The sequence below is a fragment of the Lepisosteus platostomus genome, chromosome 8, assembly GCF_059453375.1.
Source record: "Lepisosteus platostomus isolate fLepPlt1 chromosome 8, fLepPlt1.hap1, whole genome shotgun sequence".
NCBI lineage: Eukaryota > Metazoa > Chordata > Actinopteri > Semionotiformes > Lepisosteidae > Lepisosteus > Lepisosteus platostomus.
The window spans coordinates 44,553,367-44,569,846 of NC_142618.1; the positions used below are offsets into that span (position 1 = coordinate 44,553,367).

Here is a 16,480-nt window from a genome sequence, read left to right on the forward strand (position 1 = left end):
CTTGTTTTGGTGCAAAATAGTATTCCCTGTAATTTTACAAGAAGTGTCAAGTGTTGTCAAGGAGAGATACTACACTATTCCATATGATTTTGACTTGGTTTACAGTGTGATAAAGAAATAAGTGGCTCTTGAAAGTATACATTCCAGTGAAAAGTATCTGTAGTTCTCATTCCTCCTCTGGTGTGAATGAATAATGAATTGAGTCAGTCAACAATGAAGAGTGAGGAATTGTTGAGGCGGTTGAGCTCAATATATTGTCATTGCTCTTCAAATGCAGCTCTATAGTGACGACAGCAGGGCATATACAAGAAGAATAAGCAGTGTTTTGAAATAAGGGGTGGAGGCTAGTGGTGTTGTCTCACAGCTCATGGATTTGAGGGTTCAAATCCATACTGTAGCACTCCTGTTTCTAGCCATCTTCCAAAGGCGAGTTAATTTAATTGTAGTCTTAAAATTGTGTGTGTGTGTGTGCGTGCGTGCGTGCGTGCGTGCGTGCCCACCATGATGGTCACAGCGACCATCTATGTCTAAAAGCCAAACCCCAGTAACCATTTAAAATCTAGTCTTCTAATAAACTACAGTATGGTAGGTCATATTTTGCAACATATTTCTTTGAGCACTCTTCCACTTCAATACCCAAGACCAAACATCAAGGAGGTTTTATTCAAATGGCATTTCAACCAATTTCATCTTATCTTGACAATAAAAATGGAACATTTTCCACTAACAAACTGCACCCTTTTTAGCCCACTGAATGAATTCATTTATACAGTATGTGGTTTGTGCTAAAAGAATAATAGTTCATTTTGAAATCAACTAACCTAAACAGGAAATTTGGCTGCAGTGCCTGAATGAGGAAATAGCCTCTCTTATCTTTTTTGACACTATAAAGAAGCTGGATATGAAATGTGGAACAGTATGACAGCACCTGAAAACATTGAACAATGGACCAAGTAATAGGTGTATTCCATGCTTAAAAGAGAAGAGAGAAAACACAACGTTTCAGCTGTGAAGTCTTCTTCAGCATAGAATAAACCTATTACTTTTTCCTTTGCAGACTATGCATGCCGACGCAGCTACCCAACAGAACTACAGTACATCAAACAATGACAGATGTACTACTGTATATGGAAATACCAAATTATGTAAGAATACAGATTTTATATTATCTGGAAATTCTAAGTAAGATCTAAATGGCAATGAACATCCATCCATTTTGGGCGCAAAGAATGGTACACCCTGTACGGGACTCCATTCCATCGCAGGGCAGACAGACACAGACACACACTCACACTCACAGCAGGGCCAACCTTCCCACAAGTCAATTAATCTACCAGTACAGGATTGGACTGTGAAAGGAAACCAGAGTGAAAAGCCATGTGAATACAGGGAGAATCTACACTCCACACAGATGGCACCCCAGGACCTGAACCCAGGATCCCAGCTCTGCGAGGCAGCAAAGCTAACAACCGAGTCACCATGGTGCTGGGCAATGAAGATCATTATATTTATTCAGCCAGCTCCTCTTCCAGCTGAACCACTTGGACCATCATGACATCTTATATTCACTTGGTGGTTAAAGGAATACTGTAGTTTTCCCCAAAACATGCTCTTTAATACTAAACACTGGGACCCTTCAGAAATTAAATAATAAGGGTTCACCACTCTTCATTTAGTTGAACAGATAATATACCACATTTATAAAAAATAGTTGTGGATAATGACTCTCCTGAATTAGAGTTGAGAAAAGCTCATTAAATGCAGGATTTAATTACTGTATATCTGTGTGACTGTGAATGAAGCAACTATTCGGCTCAACAGCAACAGTTGCTCTGTGCAATGCTGTTTTTGTCAAATACTATGTTTAAAATCTTTTACATTAACAGAATTCTTTAGAATACAACATAAAAAGTGTTGTTTGTGATGTTTTATCATCTGGTAATTTCACATTTCACAGGTACCGAGTATGTGAAAGCTCAACATGCAATCTCAACAATTGCTTTTACTGTTTGAGCAACACTGAAACATCCCACTTAAAATTTCACACTTTTTTAAAATGAAAGGCTGAAGACAGAAAAGTGTAAATACAGTAAAAATACAATGTATCCAATTTTCCTCATCTGTTTTTATTACGCCGGGTTTCATGAAACAAAAAATAAAACTGAAAGGATTTTGAAAAGAGCAAAGACGCGAAGTTTGATGGTTTAACAACATACAAGTGTACAGTTTGTATGTCTTATCCTGTTCAATATCTAATCATGTGATGAGTAGTTAATTTTAGGCAAACACCGGAGCTACTGAACCTGAAAAAGCCCCTAGAGCTATGAAGCCAGGAGACATGCAGTCTGATTTTTTTACAGACTACAGGCAGTGACACATTTCTGTGTGTGTCAGAAGTTATGTTGCTGTTGGAATGGTGCTGCAGCTGTTCAACCATGTTTTCTTCTCAGATGGTTTTCTTGCCTCTGTGTTCTTCAACAACAATCTTCTGTGTGGCATACATCTGGCCGATGGATACCTGGAAATGAGCAAGTGATAACTCGAGTTAGCGCCTGACCTTGACACTTGACACAAAACACACATACAGTAGTCCAGATCATTGAAAAGCCATTTTGACATCCTGCAATTATGCACACCTTTCCCTTTTTTATGGATGGATGGATGTTTGCCCGTTTTGCCTTCCGGCACATTGGGGCAGCAACATCCTGTTGCTGTTTCCATAACATTAGTTTTTTACGGGACAGGGCTGTTAGCCTTGTGCCCAACCTCGAACATGGAGGACCTGGTGCCCGACCTGGGACACAAACCCACTACCCTGAGATTATGAGTCCCGTGCTCTACCAACAGAGCTAGCCGGGGCCCTTTCCCTTTATGTACTGTAGCCTATTCTTTTTTGTTTGACACAAGACAACTCCACAAAAGATACTTTTTGTATCTGTTCATGTCAACGTCTCTTTTGTTTGATTTAGGGAATACAATGACCCCCTTGGGATCTCCTATGTTGGGAGTGAAGGCTGGATGTCCACACAATGTTTAACAAGCACCGCTTTATATCTGTCAAAGGCAGAATGTGGAGTCCCCACCAGAACCCCCCAACAGAAATGTATTTCACTATCCACAAAACCTAGAACAAGAACAGTTTGGAGTGAACATGTCTGAAACCATTCCCTTTTACGAATTGCTATCTTCAGAATACTCACATCACATTACACACAAATAACTATTATCCCCTCTGGCAAGACAATGAAAACATGACGCTGCACATTGCAAGTTCAAGATCTTAATAAATGGGTATGTTCTATGTTTAACATGTCTCAGATTCACACTGTTGAAAAAGACCACCAAATCTAGCACAATGTTCAGCAAAGTAGACTGGAAGAACCTTTAACACAAACAAGAAGTTCCATAAGGTCCACTAAAATTTTGGATTAAAAATTTAAGTGTTGAAATGGATATACAGTACCTTTTGGGAGCCACCATGCTGTATCACCTGTGACTCTTTATTTTGTACTATACATCATGAAGATGTTTAGAAGACAGAATCAAGCAAAACACAAACAGTAGAAGTGTGAATATATTTCTCTTGGAAGTGGTGCCTGCATGTACACTGTAGTGTACATAATTTTCTTCTATTTCCCCATCATTAGTGTCAAATGCCAGTCATATTGCTCTGTAGTGCTGGGACAGTGCATTGTTTTCAGCAGATAATCACAAACAAAAGTAGCCATTTAGTCTTGCTTTAAGAAAGCTTTTTCTTAATGGATAAAAACCTGCAACAGCATTAAGTGCTTGATTAGTCGAGGGAACAGAGACGACCCAACTGCAGCACTAAACACCCACTCAGTCTCAACTTTCAGACCCTAAGCCTTCTCACAGAAATGTCACATTTCAAACAGCCTTCAAAGGCCAAGTGTCATAAATGTTTTTTTTCAGCATATCTTACACAGCCAATCATGCCACCCCTTCTACCAGACTACCGAATTACATTTCAAAGGCAAACACATGGTATTTGAAGTGTTTGTGGAGTGCAGATTGTTTCTGGAACTGAAAATAGGAAGCAACTGATGTGCAGAAGTGCAGAAATAGGAGCTCCACTGCTTTTTCTCCCCGTGAGAATATCTTGGATTCTTTGAAAAAGTAAACTGCTACTTAAATTTATCCTAAAGATGAAGATTTTGAACAGATTACCAGTATGACTGCCTGTCATTTATTGATTGTCCTCCACATTTTTATTTAGTGGGCTTTCATATCTAGAGTTTGTGAGATGTCATGGGAAGAAGAAAGCACAAAAAGAGTTTGAGCTTGAGTTCAAGTTCAGAATTGGCTGAATTAGCCAGTCTGCTGCTGCATTCTTTGGATCAACAAGCACATCCTGTGAGGGCAGAAATGGCGGCAGTGACCAACATGTTTCTAAATTGTACTGTCTGTCACATGAAACAAAAAAAAACAATTTAAAACACTCTTGCAGCTAGAAAACTGTCGATATTAATTTTCAAATCTTCATCATAGCAATCAAATCTGTGGAAAGATACAGAAACGTGAATAATTGTTTTATTGGAGGCATCTGAATGGAACAACCCAACTGGACTCCTGAAAGAAGTAAATCCTGGGCAAATCCATCTCTGGCCCAAAGAGAGTTGTGCACTAAGAGGATGCATAGGATATATGAGATATAGCACAAAAGGTGCTGACATACCCCAGAATATTATTTTCAAATTCCTCTGAAACACACACAGCTCTTTTTGAAGAGAGCAGAGAATCTAGCCCCTGCTTGCTCAGTGGAGGGATTTGTACTTTTATTCAGATAACAGTCCTACAGCACCCTAGCAAAAATTGTTCCTTAAAAGAGGTGGGGGTAACATCTCGTCTCCTGTAATCATCAGTACTTAATGCTGCTCTGCTTAAAGGAATGTCCTACACTGACTTATTGAACTAGACATTTTTAGTCCCATAAAGAGACTAAGGGTGACCTGCATCTGGTATTCAATATTTACAAAAGCAATGAGTAAGGGGAAAAAGATGTGAAATACTTCTTACCATATTTACCATATTTGCATCTCATAGCATCAATCATTTACTAAAAGTTCCTGGAGTGTTTTCTACTATTTTCACTACTTTAATGGCCGTTAGTGCAGCTGACTTTGAATGAGAATAAGCCAAGCTTTTAAATAGCAATGTTTAATTAAAAGTGATGAGAAATTTCAAAATCTTGATCAAAAGCCGGAGCAGCCAGAAGAAACCCACATGAACAAAGGGAGAACATACGAACATGCAAAATAAAAGGAAATCACAGGCAGGGGGTAAATAAAGCCACAATACAGTAATAGGATTAAATTTGTATTTCCCCAGTCTCTGAGGATCCAGAAGGGTGCCTCACGCAATATATTGAGAATCTCTGCTGCAGATCAGGGACTTATTGAGTGAACTAAAGAAAACCTACAATTGCTGGTCTGGTACTGTATAAATAGTGAGTATCGAAATTCAACACAATCGTGACCCACTGCAAGATTCAGTACTGCTATAAGAATTTATGTAGAGTGAGATGAAGGAAAATTACTTAAATCATTATGTAAAAAGCAGTTTACAACAATAGTTCTCAGTTTAAGGCTCTTAAAGACTTAAAAACCCATTCGTTTTTATGGATTGCCAGGATGGAAACATCTGCAATTTGTACTCTATAGGCTTGGCTGTGTTTCTCTGGTTTGGCAACTTCCCTCCAACTAGTACAGAACTTTCTGCTCGTGTGACTGAGCAAAGCCGTGAAAATGCAGCAATAATGCTTAAAAGCCCTGCAGAAAAAAAATCATCTGACTGAGATGCAACACTTATCTGTGTTTGACTTTATTTTAACCATGGCTATTTATGCTCATTGAGTATTAAAATCGAAACCTGTCAGCCAGATACTTGCACAGCTTGCACAACTTAACCTGGTCAAAGGGTGATGAAACACTGTGTAAAGACATGACCAACAGTTTAACCATTTCAAGACCCAAAGCAGAGACAACCTCTTTTACAACAACTATATGAACGCAATGATTGTGTTTTTTTTGTGCATTACACAGCTACAGTACTGAACTTTGTTCAGACACTAAGAAATAATACTAAAATCATGCCAAATTAAGAATTCTAATTAACACAGAGTTTTCTCTGTATGTTAATGTTGGATTGTGACATGACATCATGAATTAGCATGTTTTTAGATATGGTTTTTGCAACACCTTCTTTATTATTTCTTAATTTCCTTAGCAGAAAATCTCTGATTTGAGGCTTAGTCACATTAATGCCCTTAATGTGATCACATAGACTCACTGAATTCATTGTAATGGAAAGGTTTCACACATTATGGAACAAATTCTGAATTATGTGTTTCAAATCTGTGTTTGATTATTCATAATGTCCACCGAAGACTTAACCCTTATATTGCACAGCAGATATAAAGAACACTGCAGACTGAATTGCATATGCTGTTAATGTACGGGTTATCACTGAAAAATACAAATTGCTTATGTTACAGCAATAAGCAAGGAGAAAGGCATTTTCAATAATTTAAAATATCATACCAAGAGACCTCAAACTACCAAGACCCCAGCAGTCTAATACTGAATTTTTTGGCAATGAAATAATCTGTTATTTTCTTTTTTCTCCAAAGACACAAGTATTTTCTTTGTAAAACATAACAGGCACATACAGTAGACAGGTCTGTTGCTACAGGCTAACTTTGTGAGCATGTGAATATAAAATAACTCCATAATGAAATAGTGGACCAACAGGGTTTTAGAGAATGATAACAGACTGAATTAGCTTTCAGAGCTGCGTAGCCTGCTTAAGAATCACAAAGGTGTAAGGTCAAACAGCTCCTGATCCATTTCTTTTCCACAAATTAGACCGGGAAGTATCCTGATAATTCAGAGTGTTATAAAAATATTCCAAAGAGGTTAGAATATATAGGAAATGAAGGTGAATTGGTTCTTCTAAGTGAATAGTCTCCACACATGCTCACTGGAACATATTCCATTAATTTGCTATTACATTTACTAGAGATATGAAAATTATACTGTTCTGAACACATAAAAGGTCTTGATTAAATAATGCATGAATCGTCTGCTGGCCATAACCAAAGGAAATGCTTCTTATCTTGGTTGTATTCTGTAACAAAATATACTGGAATATAAAATACAAGAATATAGGCTACAATAGAACCATAACTGTAAGCTAGCACGAAGAAATGGTGGAAACAATACCTAAATTATATTGAATGTAATATTAACTTTTCCTGTTTACAGTTTACTACAATTTTATTAAGAACAGCCAAGTCAGTAAAATACAAATGAGAAGTTATCAATAGCAGAGTTATGTGACCACAGAGAAAAGGATACAAAAACACACAAGCTGGAGTCTCAGATAACTAAAATGCTGTCAGTACCCTCAATGCTGTAGAGGCTCTGACTAGTATTTCCTTGATTTGTCAATTTGGCACAACAATCTTTGTGTACCAACACACATCACCCGACTGCCTATGCAAAACATCTATTCTGTGCTATTTTTACACATTGTTAAAGCCTGCTTTTGACTACAGCTCCATAAAATATTCATTCAGCGCTTGCTTGTCTTTCCTGCTGTATCAGGATACTTCCCTTACACATGCTAAACACTGGAAGTATATCTGGAAAACCTTGCTAGCTAGCAGCCACTATAGTTTGAGGGGATAAAGGATGAGGAAATTCTCATAGACCTGAAATCAAATCTTGACCTGTTTATTCCAGTAACAGCTGCTAAGGGTTTGTGTTAAGCAGAGTAGCCACAGAAAATCACTAAATCATTAAAAACAGAACATACTGTACAATAGACAGTTTATTTATTTGTATGCAATAAATAACGTTATGAAGACTGCTACTTGATTCCACTTACATGCACACAAGGAATGAATACTGTATGTTTCTTCAGTATAATTATAGTTCATACTTACTATAGTTCCTTACTGAAAAATGCAGGACATCTGGCTGAAAGGACTGTGACTACACAACCTTTGACCTTCTCTAGTGTTCTGGGCTTCAGCATTTCTTGTAAAAGATTATTATAAAAATTGTAAAAGATTTCTTTCCTCTCTGTCATTGACCTCTTTCATCAACATTACCAAATAGTCTACAAAAATCAATGTCTTTTGGTCCTGTGATCCACAGAAGTCAAAGCTGTCAAGTATGGCTGAATATGAAAAAGAAACTGCAGGAAGTCATGTATAGTCACTCCAAAAAGGCAGGTATACTGCAAGACAAGCCCACACTGTTATCACCAGCACTGTGGTTGCACAGAGAATTTCAGAACCCACTTTCATTGATGTGTGTTAAAAAACCCAATAGGAACATTGATAAACCAATGAATATTCTACCTCTGAGCTGATATTTTTCACTTTGCTAAAAGTTTCTAGTTACAAAGATCTATTTTGAATAGGGTCATCTAGGGCTTTTACTTTTAATCTCGATAAACACATCTGCTGTATAATTTAACTTTCCACTGCTAAAATGCACACAAACATTATTTTGCCAAGAAAATGTTTTTTTCCTAAAATCTTCACACAGTCTGGCACAATGAAGTTCTTTCCAGCATTACAAGTGAGGTTTTCATTCTGATGAGATTTAATACATTTCCTGTGCCTTGCTATGCTCTGTAATTGCATCAGCTTACACTGGAACAAGTCTTTCTTTCAAAGTATAATACTGCAGAAACTGCTGTCTCTCCTTCCACAAAAAACATGATCAAAAATGCTTTCAAACAAACTTTTATAGGAAGTCGAATGCAGTATGGATGTTGGTTGAAAAGTTTTCACTGTTTTGTTTTTGTAGACAAAACTGAGTTTTCCCTGTACTGAAACTGCCCCACTACACAATACTGCAACTGATTCATCTCAAGTTTCAAAAAGTCTTCCATTCAGTGAAATCCAACAAGGTTCCATATTTCCATATTAATATGCCGTTTGTTTGTGTACAATCATTTCACTACTTCAGCTGACATGTAAATGTACAGATTTAAGACACTTTACAGGAATGACCCTTGGGCCAGCACTGCAGGTTAACAACAGTCAAGAAAGAATGGAGTGTGAAAAATGTTTGGATTGGAAACACCAGTGATGGGGATAGCCTCACTTCCAGCACACTTTTGACTTAAAATGCAGCTGCCACCAGCGATTCTGCAGATCGGAAAAGCAAGAAAGTATTCCAGCAATTAAACTAGATGGGACATATATTAGATGGGAGGACAGGTCTGATAAAGCCTTCTACTGAAATTCTGCCACGGTACAAGAGTTAGATCACTCAGTGTTTTGAATGAGACGTTTAATGACCATCATTAGTCAGGACCTTGGTTTGATTCCAAAAGATAGGATTCTGGGATTTGACCAGTGCAGTATATATCTTCTCCCTCTCCTCTTTTTAGGCCATTTCAAAGTTTCCACTTACCACAGCGACAACATAGAAGAGACAGTGATGGTGCAGAAAAAAAGAAATGGGTCAAACCTTTTTTTCTTCATCGGGACAAAGTCCCATCACTGAAGCATATTTGAATGAGCATAATGAGCTTTGCATTATTCATAGACATACCTATAGCTATAACATTATGCACAAAAGAGTGAAATGACAGTAACTGACAGATACCTCTTCCTGTATCCAGCCTGATACTTGCCTCATGCCCCTGAACTATTTAACAATTGTAACAGAACTTAGTGGCACATCCTTTACTTACTTTACCTCTATTCTCCAAAAATGCATTACTGATAAATGTTATTATTAATTAGTATTTCACATGGGGGCTTCCATCACTGTCTCCTTTGGTAGACCAATTTGTTGCTAATTATTTTGCACAGTCAAGCTCATTTCTCACCTCTCAGCTAGAAGAGACCATACCTTGCAATCACACCTTTCACCAGCAGGGAGAAGTCACGGTACATATTTAAGAAGCACTTGCTGGATTCTCTGACAAAAACGAGGTGAACCATCACAAAGGGCTCTGGTACAGGGAACTACAGCATAAGATCAGGATCCAGAGGTGCATCTCTAAACTCTTTGCAACAGAGTGGTAACTTCACCAGCCAGCATAACTACTTTCACTTTGTAATGGGAGCCTCCTGAAAATATTTTTAAGTTTTGTATTTGAGAATAGTGTTTGTGGTTGAATGATTTATTTGTTAACATGCAAAAGAGGATGATAATGGAAAAAGTCTGGCTTTACTATAAATACAGGGCAACGTGCATGGTGACCAAAACGCCCTTCACGAAGCTCAAGTACCAATCAGGCCTTGCTTACATAATACTTTTTAGTAAAACAATAAATGTCATTTTTGTGGTGAACTTACAAGTGATACATTTCTAGTGATGGTAAGTATAATACAGAATGCAATAAAAACACAAAATGAATATTAGTCATAGCCTAGGAATGTTTACTCTGATACATTTTTTAATATCACCTTGCAACTCATAACTGGCAACCCACTGAAGCCAAGCAGGTGTGAGTCTGGTCAGTACCTGGATGGGAGAACTACTGGGAAAACTAGTGTATGTGTATGCTGTTGGAAGAGGTATCAGTGGGACCAGCAGGGGGTGCTCACCCTGCAGTCTGTGTGGGTCCTAAGGCCCCAGTATTGTGATGGGAACACTATACTGTAAAAATGCACCATCCTTAGGATGATAGTTAAAACCAAGGTCCTGTGGTCATTAGAAATCCCAGGGCATTTCTCGAAAAGAATAGGGGTGTCCCCATGTCCTGGCTAAATTTCACCCTGGCCTTTATCAATCATGGCCTCCTAATAATCCCCTTGTATGAACTGACTTCATCACCCTATTCTCCTCCCCGCTGATAGCTGATGTGTGGTGAGTGTACTGGCGCACTATGGCTGCCATCACATCATCCAAGTGGGGCTGCACATTGGTGGTGGTGGAGGGGAGTCTCCATTACCTGTAAAGTGCTTTGAGTGGAGTGTCTAGGAAAAAGCTATATAAGTGTAAGAAATAATAATTATAATTATTATTATTACATATTGTACAAGGATATACTGTAGATTCAAAGACAGATGAGTGAACAATAGCATTTTGTAGCTCCACTAGATGGCAATGATATCCCACACAAGACCCAAAGCTGAGACTATCTGAAACTATCACCTTGCACCAACAACACGGTTTTAATTCTCTTAATCCAAATGGGAGCTGAATTATCAGCATTCTATCAATCCAATGAAAATGTTAATTGTCGAGGCTGAAACCACAGGGCTTGCTGCCAAGCTGCCTCAAGGAAATGCTATATGTAACCCTTCTGTATCATTACGCAGCAGTCATTTTCATGCCATAACAAGAACAAAATCATTAAAAGAAACAAACAAAAAAAATAAATTTTCTGTTATCCAACACAGGATAATGATTCTGAAGTCTTGGCATGAAGGGATTTAGCAAAAAGGCACAGTGCCACTTTACAAAAGGCAATTTGTGACAAAAACACTTTTAAAAAATCAGGTAATGACACATGTTTTGGTCACTTTCTATAGTCATTAAAAAATGAAGAAAACTACAGTTCTCATAAAAGTAGAATACAGCATTATATATCACTTCACATGTTGTGGGATATATACTGTAACCCTGTCTAATACTGATTGATTAATAATCTGTGTGGCAGTTCTAACAGTCTGTCTCAGTTGTGTTGTTCAAGGTTAAACCTGTCCTTGCTCTTTTCAGGACACCCTCCACTTCTCTCAGTTGCTTGTGCTACACCAGTTGCCAGGCTAACTCCCAAAAGATGCTACTTAAAAGTGTTCATTGAGAATGTGGTGCTAAACCACACTCACATTCAGAAAGAAAGACAAATCTGTGGGAAAGCCTGGAGTTGCAGCTACACTATTTTTAACAGCTGTACATTTCCAGGACAAGAGCAATCTGGATTCATTCTAATTCATTCCACCTAATTAAAAGTTAAAAGTGATAATCTCTCATGAAAAACCTCACTCGTAACATGAAAGTATTCTGAACCTTCATTTGTGGGAGCTTAAATCTTTGCAGCAGCTGTAGCTCTAATGGAGTTAGATATGAAGTAACCCATCCATTACCCAAAAGCTGGGTGTTACTAGTTGGGATCATGGCAATCCAGAGTCTATCCCAGAAACACAGTGAGAAAAGCAAGGCAACACTCCAATGGGATTATGGGATTCCATTCCAACATAGGTCAACCCACACAAGGCCACACCAATTAGCCTAGTCACTTTGTTTTTGGGAGGTGAGAAGAAATTGAAAGGCTCCAGATGAAAAGGCTGTCCAGAACTGAAGACCCAAGAACTGTGAAGGAGCACCTCTGATCCCCATTTCTATACTGATTTCCTATAGAGTCATTATGTATGAAGTTCACATCATGGACATTCTAAACACTGCATATTTCCTGACTAATCATGAACATTCACTTACTAAAAAGAAAAAAAAATGTAAAGGGCTACTCTATAGAACATGGACTATTAGGTCGGTGTAGAACTTATTTTGCATGAAAGAACATTTTCACAACCTGGTGAAGTGTTTAAAATATTCAGGTGCTTATTCTTCCATGAACCCAAAGGTGACAGAGACGACCAGTACTGGACACTCTTTCTGGCAGATGTTGTGCTGATCTGGCTGTGTCCTGTGTAATCAGGTAATAATGAGTTCTCTTCAATGCTCACAAGGTGTCTCAAAGTGCTGGAATCTCGCCTGGATATTAACGTTAAGCGCTGTTCCAGGAGTTGATGTTGATATTGCCTTCCTCCACTTTATTTGCCTTCCTCCAATTATATCTTTGTTGTGCATCTTTGTGCCTTCTGGTGTGATTGTGTAGTCGGGAGTCTGGCGTCTTATTTCACATATATGCAAATCTATGCATTATAAAGCTTTTCGAGTAAATTTATCCCTTTATCTAGAGTTGCAAATGAAGGATTTCTTGCCAGGTTATATACTTAATAAATACTAACTATAAATTCTAGAATATAAAATGTTTGAAGGCCTGACAGGCAGGTGTGTTTTCAGACTTGAAGAAATCAATTGGAAACTGATTAATAGAAACTAATGGATAAAAAAATCTGGGAGGAATCTAGAGATCAATCATATTGTTCACTTCACAGACTGCAACATTTGGAAAAACCCAAACTGTCAAAGACAGAAGCAGAGGAAGATGAAACTGCAAAATAAATGTGGATGGGAAGCTGATATTTTCAGTAGCAAGTTATAGCAACATTTTGAAACCTTTTTTGGGGGAATGAAGTACTTTAAAAAAAAAGTTTTCAAATTTGATTAAGCCTGTGATGTTGAAAAAATTCTTTCTGATGTTCTGTCTGTGGAACAAGTGACAGCTGTGCTGTGGAACATTTTCTGCAAATAGAACTTTCATATAAAACAGGCTGTTCCCAGGGCTGGATGTCTGACTAATCAGAATCAACTCTTCTCTACCTCACATACTAGCTGCCTTCTTACACCAAAGAACATGTGCCAGAGGACGGTCATCATCCAGTGTCTCACATAAAGAGACCTTTTCAAAGCCTGCAGTTTTAGTGTGGGAAGTGTGTCTTAGGCTGTTTTAGATAAAGTTAAACTTTGCATCTTCTTTGTTCCCATTTACAAGGTACTTTAAAAAAAAAAAAAGTACCCTCGGAAATGGCAGAAGAACTGTGCCCCAAACTTTCACACTTAATCTTATTTTCGTCCAATACTTTGTTCATAATCACAGGATCCGAGTAGTATTACCATCCCCCAAAACTGTCCAGCTTGTCAACGTGTTGTGTAATAAGTAAGTTATTATTTCAGAAAAGCAGATGTTTTGACAAGTTTTAAGATCTTTGAATCAGAGATCTCTGAATTAGGTGCAGTATCTTGCACCTACTGGCACTTGAAAACTGAAGACGTAGTTTCACTGATTCAATATTTAATTGCCACCACTCACGTGGAGACCCACTTTATCCTCCACAGAAGTACAGCCCCCACCTGTGTGATGGCTTACATGTATTGTGCCCCAGCAGTCTGGCAACAGAAGCACATGAGAGGTCAAATATTACTGCACTAATTAAAGAGGAATTTTAGGCTGGCTTGATTGTTTAAACCCGAAGTAGAATTTATCCAGGGTCAACAATCCTCTTAGCAACAGTGGCTTAGACTCTTTAATAACCGCAAGAAGTCAGGATCTCCGTTACCAACGCCACATTGGTACACCAATAACTTGGTTTTCCTTACAGATCTCCCACCCCAGTACAGAACAGATCCAATCTTACTTAGCTTCTAAGATCTAACAAGATCAGGCTACAAAGAATACACATACAAAACACAAGTTTACTAATTAATAACTAATAAACTAAACTATACATATATTATAGATTATGTAGTTCCGGTGGGTAAATGTGTCAGCATGCGCAGGCTGCAAAGGAACAAGTAATAGGTTTATTCCATGCTGAAAAGAGGATAAAGAAAACACATTTCGACCGTGGAGCCTTCTTCGTGGGGGAAGAAGTGTTTCTTCACAGCTCCACAGCCGAAACGTTGTGTTTTCTTTCTTCTCTTTTCAGCATGGAATAAACCTATTACTTGCTCCTATTATACTGTAGATTATACTGACTTTACAACAGATCAAGGTATTCCCATGGTTCACTGTAGTAAAAGCAGTGTTGAATTATTACACCCATTGAAAACCCCAGAGAAATCACATCATAATCATGAAAACCCTATGGTAAAATACAGTGAAAACAGTAGAAACAGTATACAGTAAGTCATTAAGTAAGAGAGATGCATCCACCATGTGATTTTTCTCAAACACCCTCACAATGGTCAGGGTGTGTGAAAAACAGCAGGCTGAAAACTCCCTCCTGGGGGACAGGGGCAGTAGGGGTTGGGGATAGACCAATGGTGTGTAGGTATGACTAAGTATGAGGTATGACTTCCAATTTACTGAGGGCTTCATCCAAAGAAATGTCACTTGTTGTACTTGGGTTTTTTCTACCAAAATGATAATAAAGGGAGATAACATTTTTAGAAATATGAACAGAGTTAAAATTTTAAAAAAAATTAACACTGTAGATTAGTTGTTTTAAAGGAAAAATTATTTTAATTTTAAGATCAGTGCTTGTGTCTTGTGTTATCAATGAAGAAGACTTATAAGACTTATTTTTGCCAACACCAAAAAAAAACCTGGATCTGGGGTGCTATCTATGTAGAGATTGTATGTTCTCCCCACGTTTGTGTGGGTTTCCTCCAGGTGATCTGGTTTCCTCCCATAGTCCAAAGAAATACTGGTAGTTTTCTGACTTCTGGGAAAACTGGCCCTGTGAGTGTGTGCATGTTTATGTCTATGTGTCTGCCCTGCCATGACCTGGCATCCCATCCAGAGTGTACCCCATCATGTGCCCATTGCTTGCCAAGATAGGCTCTGGCTCCCCTGTGACCCTGAATTGGATGAAACAGTTAGCAACTGGATGCATGGGTGAAAATACTGATGCAGTTAGTAGAACAGGCACTTTACCAGTGCTGAAAACAAAATCAAGGGCTCTTCCACTGGACTCAAACACTGCTCAACAGTAATAAACATTATGGCTCGCTTCAGGTATCACTATTTGTCAGTTACCAAGTGCAAAGTCACCAGAAACGTACACAGAAATACTGCTGAAAACACTACTTGCTCCATATGTACAGTATATCTAGAAAAGGTTATAGCTGATGAGTCTAAAGGGGCAGGAAAAGTGACCACAGGAGATATTTTCTCATTAAAAACTTTTTATTTCTAACATCAATGTGGAACCAGGGAAAATAATAGCTCAGGTATTCTGTAACTGCTGTCCTTGAAAGAAATGTTTCGGCAGAGTTTTGTCTTAAGCTTCAGGAGACGTGACCTCTGCAGAGGCAAGGATGTACAACGCACATGTCCATGAACTCCTGTATTCCTGTACTAAACCAAAGGGTTTCCACAGCTTTGACAGCCCTATTAACAAGCCTACGCACTATACTATCATTTTACAGCTAAATAAAAAATATTGATGCAAACAACAAGAATTTCAAATGGTGTGTCAAGAAATAAGGTCCAATTTCCTTAGTGGATCCTGCAAGAGTTTCTGAGAGCCCACTTTGGATTAATTAAAAAAGTTAAATCAGGCTACATTCAGCTTTTTTTTCCACAGTGGTGTCCCCCTCTGTCACACCCACAGACTGACTCATAGCGCCTGTTGTCACAGAATGAGTCACGGTGGCTTCTGGTGCCTGGAACAGGCTCGTGCTTCCGCAGTTCGGGAGTGATTAGATCATAACAAGGAGGGGGGGAAAAAGCCCTTAACATTGAAGACACAGTAGAAAAAAGAAGAAAAAGGGATTCCCGAGGTTTTCTTAGACACTTCCCTGAGCATCTGACATCCTGCACGGTGAACCTGGAGCAAGTTGACATTACACAGAGATGAGTTTCTTTTTAAGCATCTGACAAGCAATTATATACACTTCCCCTCCTTACAGACATG

At 38.4% G+C, this 16,480-nt stretch overlaps 1 protein-coding gene across 1 annotated transcript in view; it reads right to left on the minus strand.

Annotated features, from left to right (window-relative positions):
• Nucleotides 1-2,105: 2,105 nt before the first annotated feature.
• Nucleotides 2,106-16,480, minus strand: part of lyrm4a (LYR motif containing 4 a) — an 81,670-nt gene continuing 67,295 nt past the window's right edge. The window contains exon 3 of the mRNA XM_088643640.1: nucleotides 2,106-2,518. Within this exon, the coding sequence (XP_088499766.1) occupies nucleotides 2,447-2,518 (72 nt within the window). The 3' untranslated portion in view covers nucleotides 2,106-2,446. The remainder of the gene's footprint in view (nucleotides 2,519-16,480) is intronic.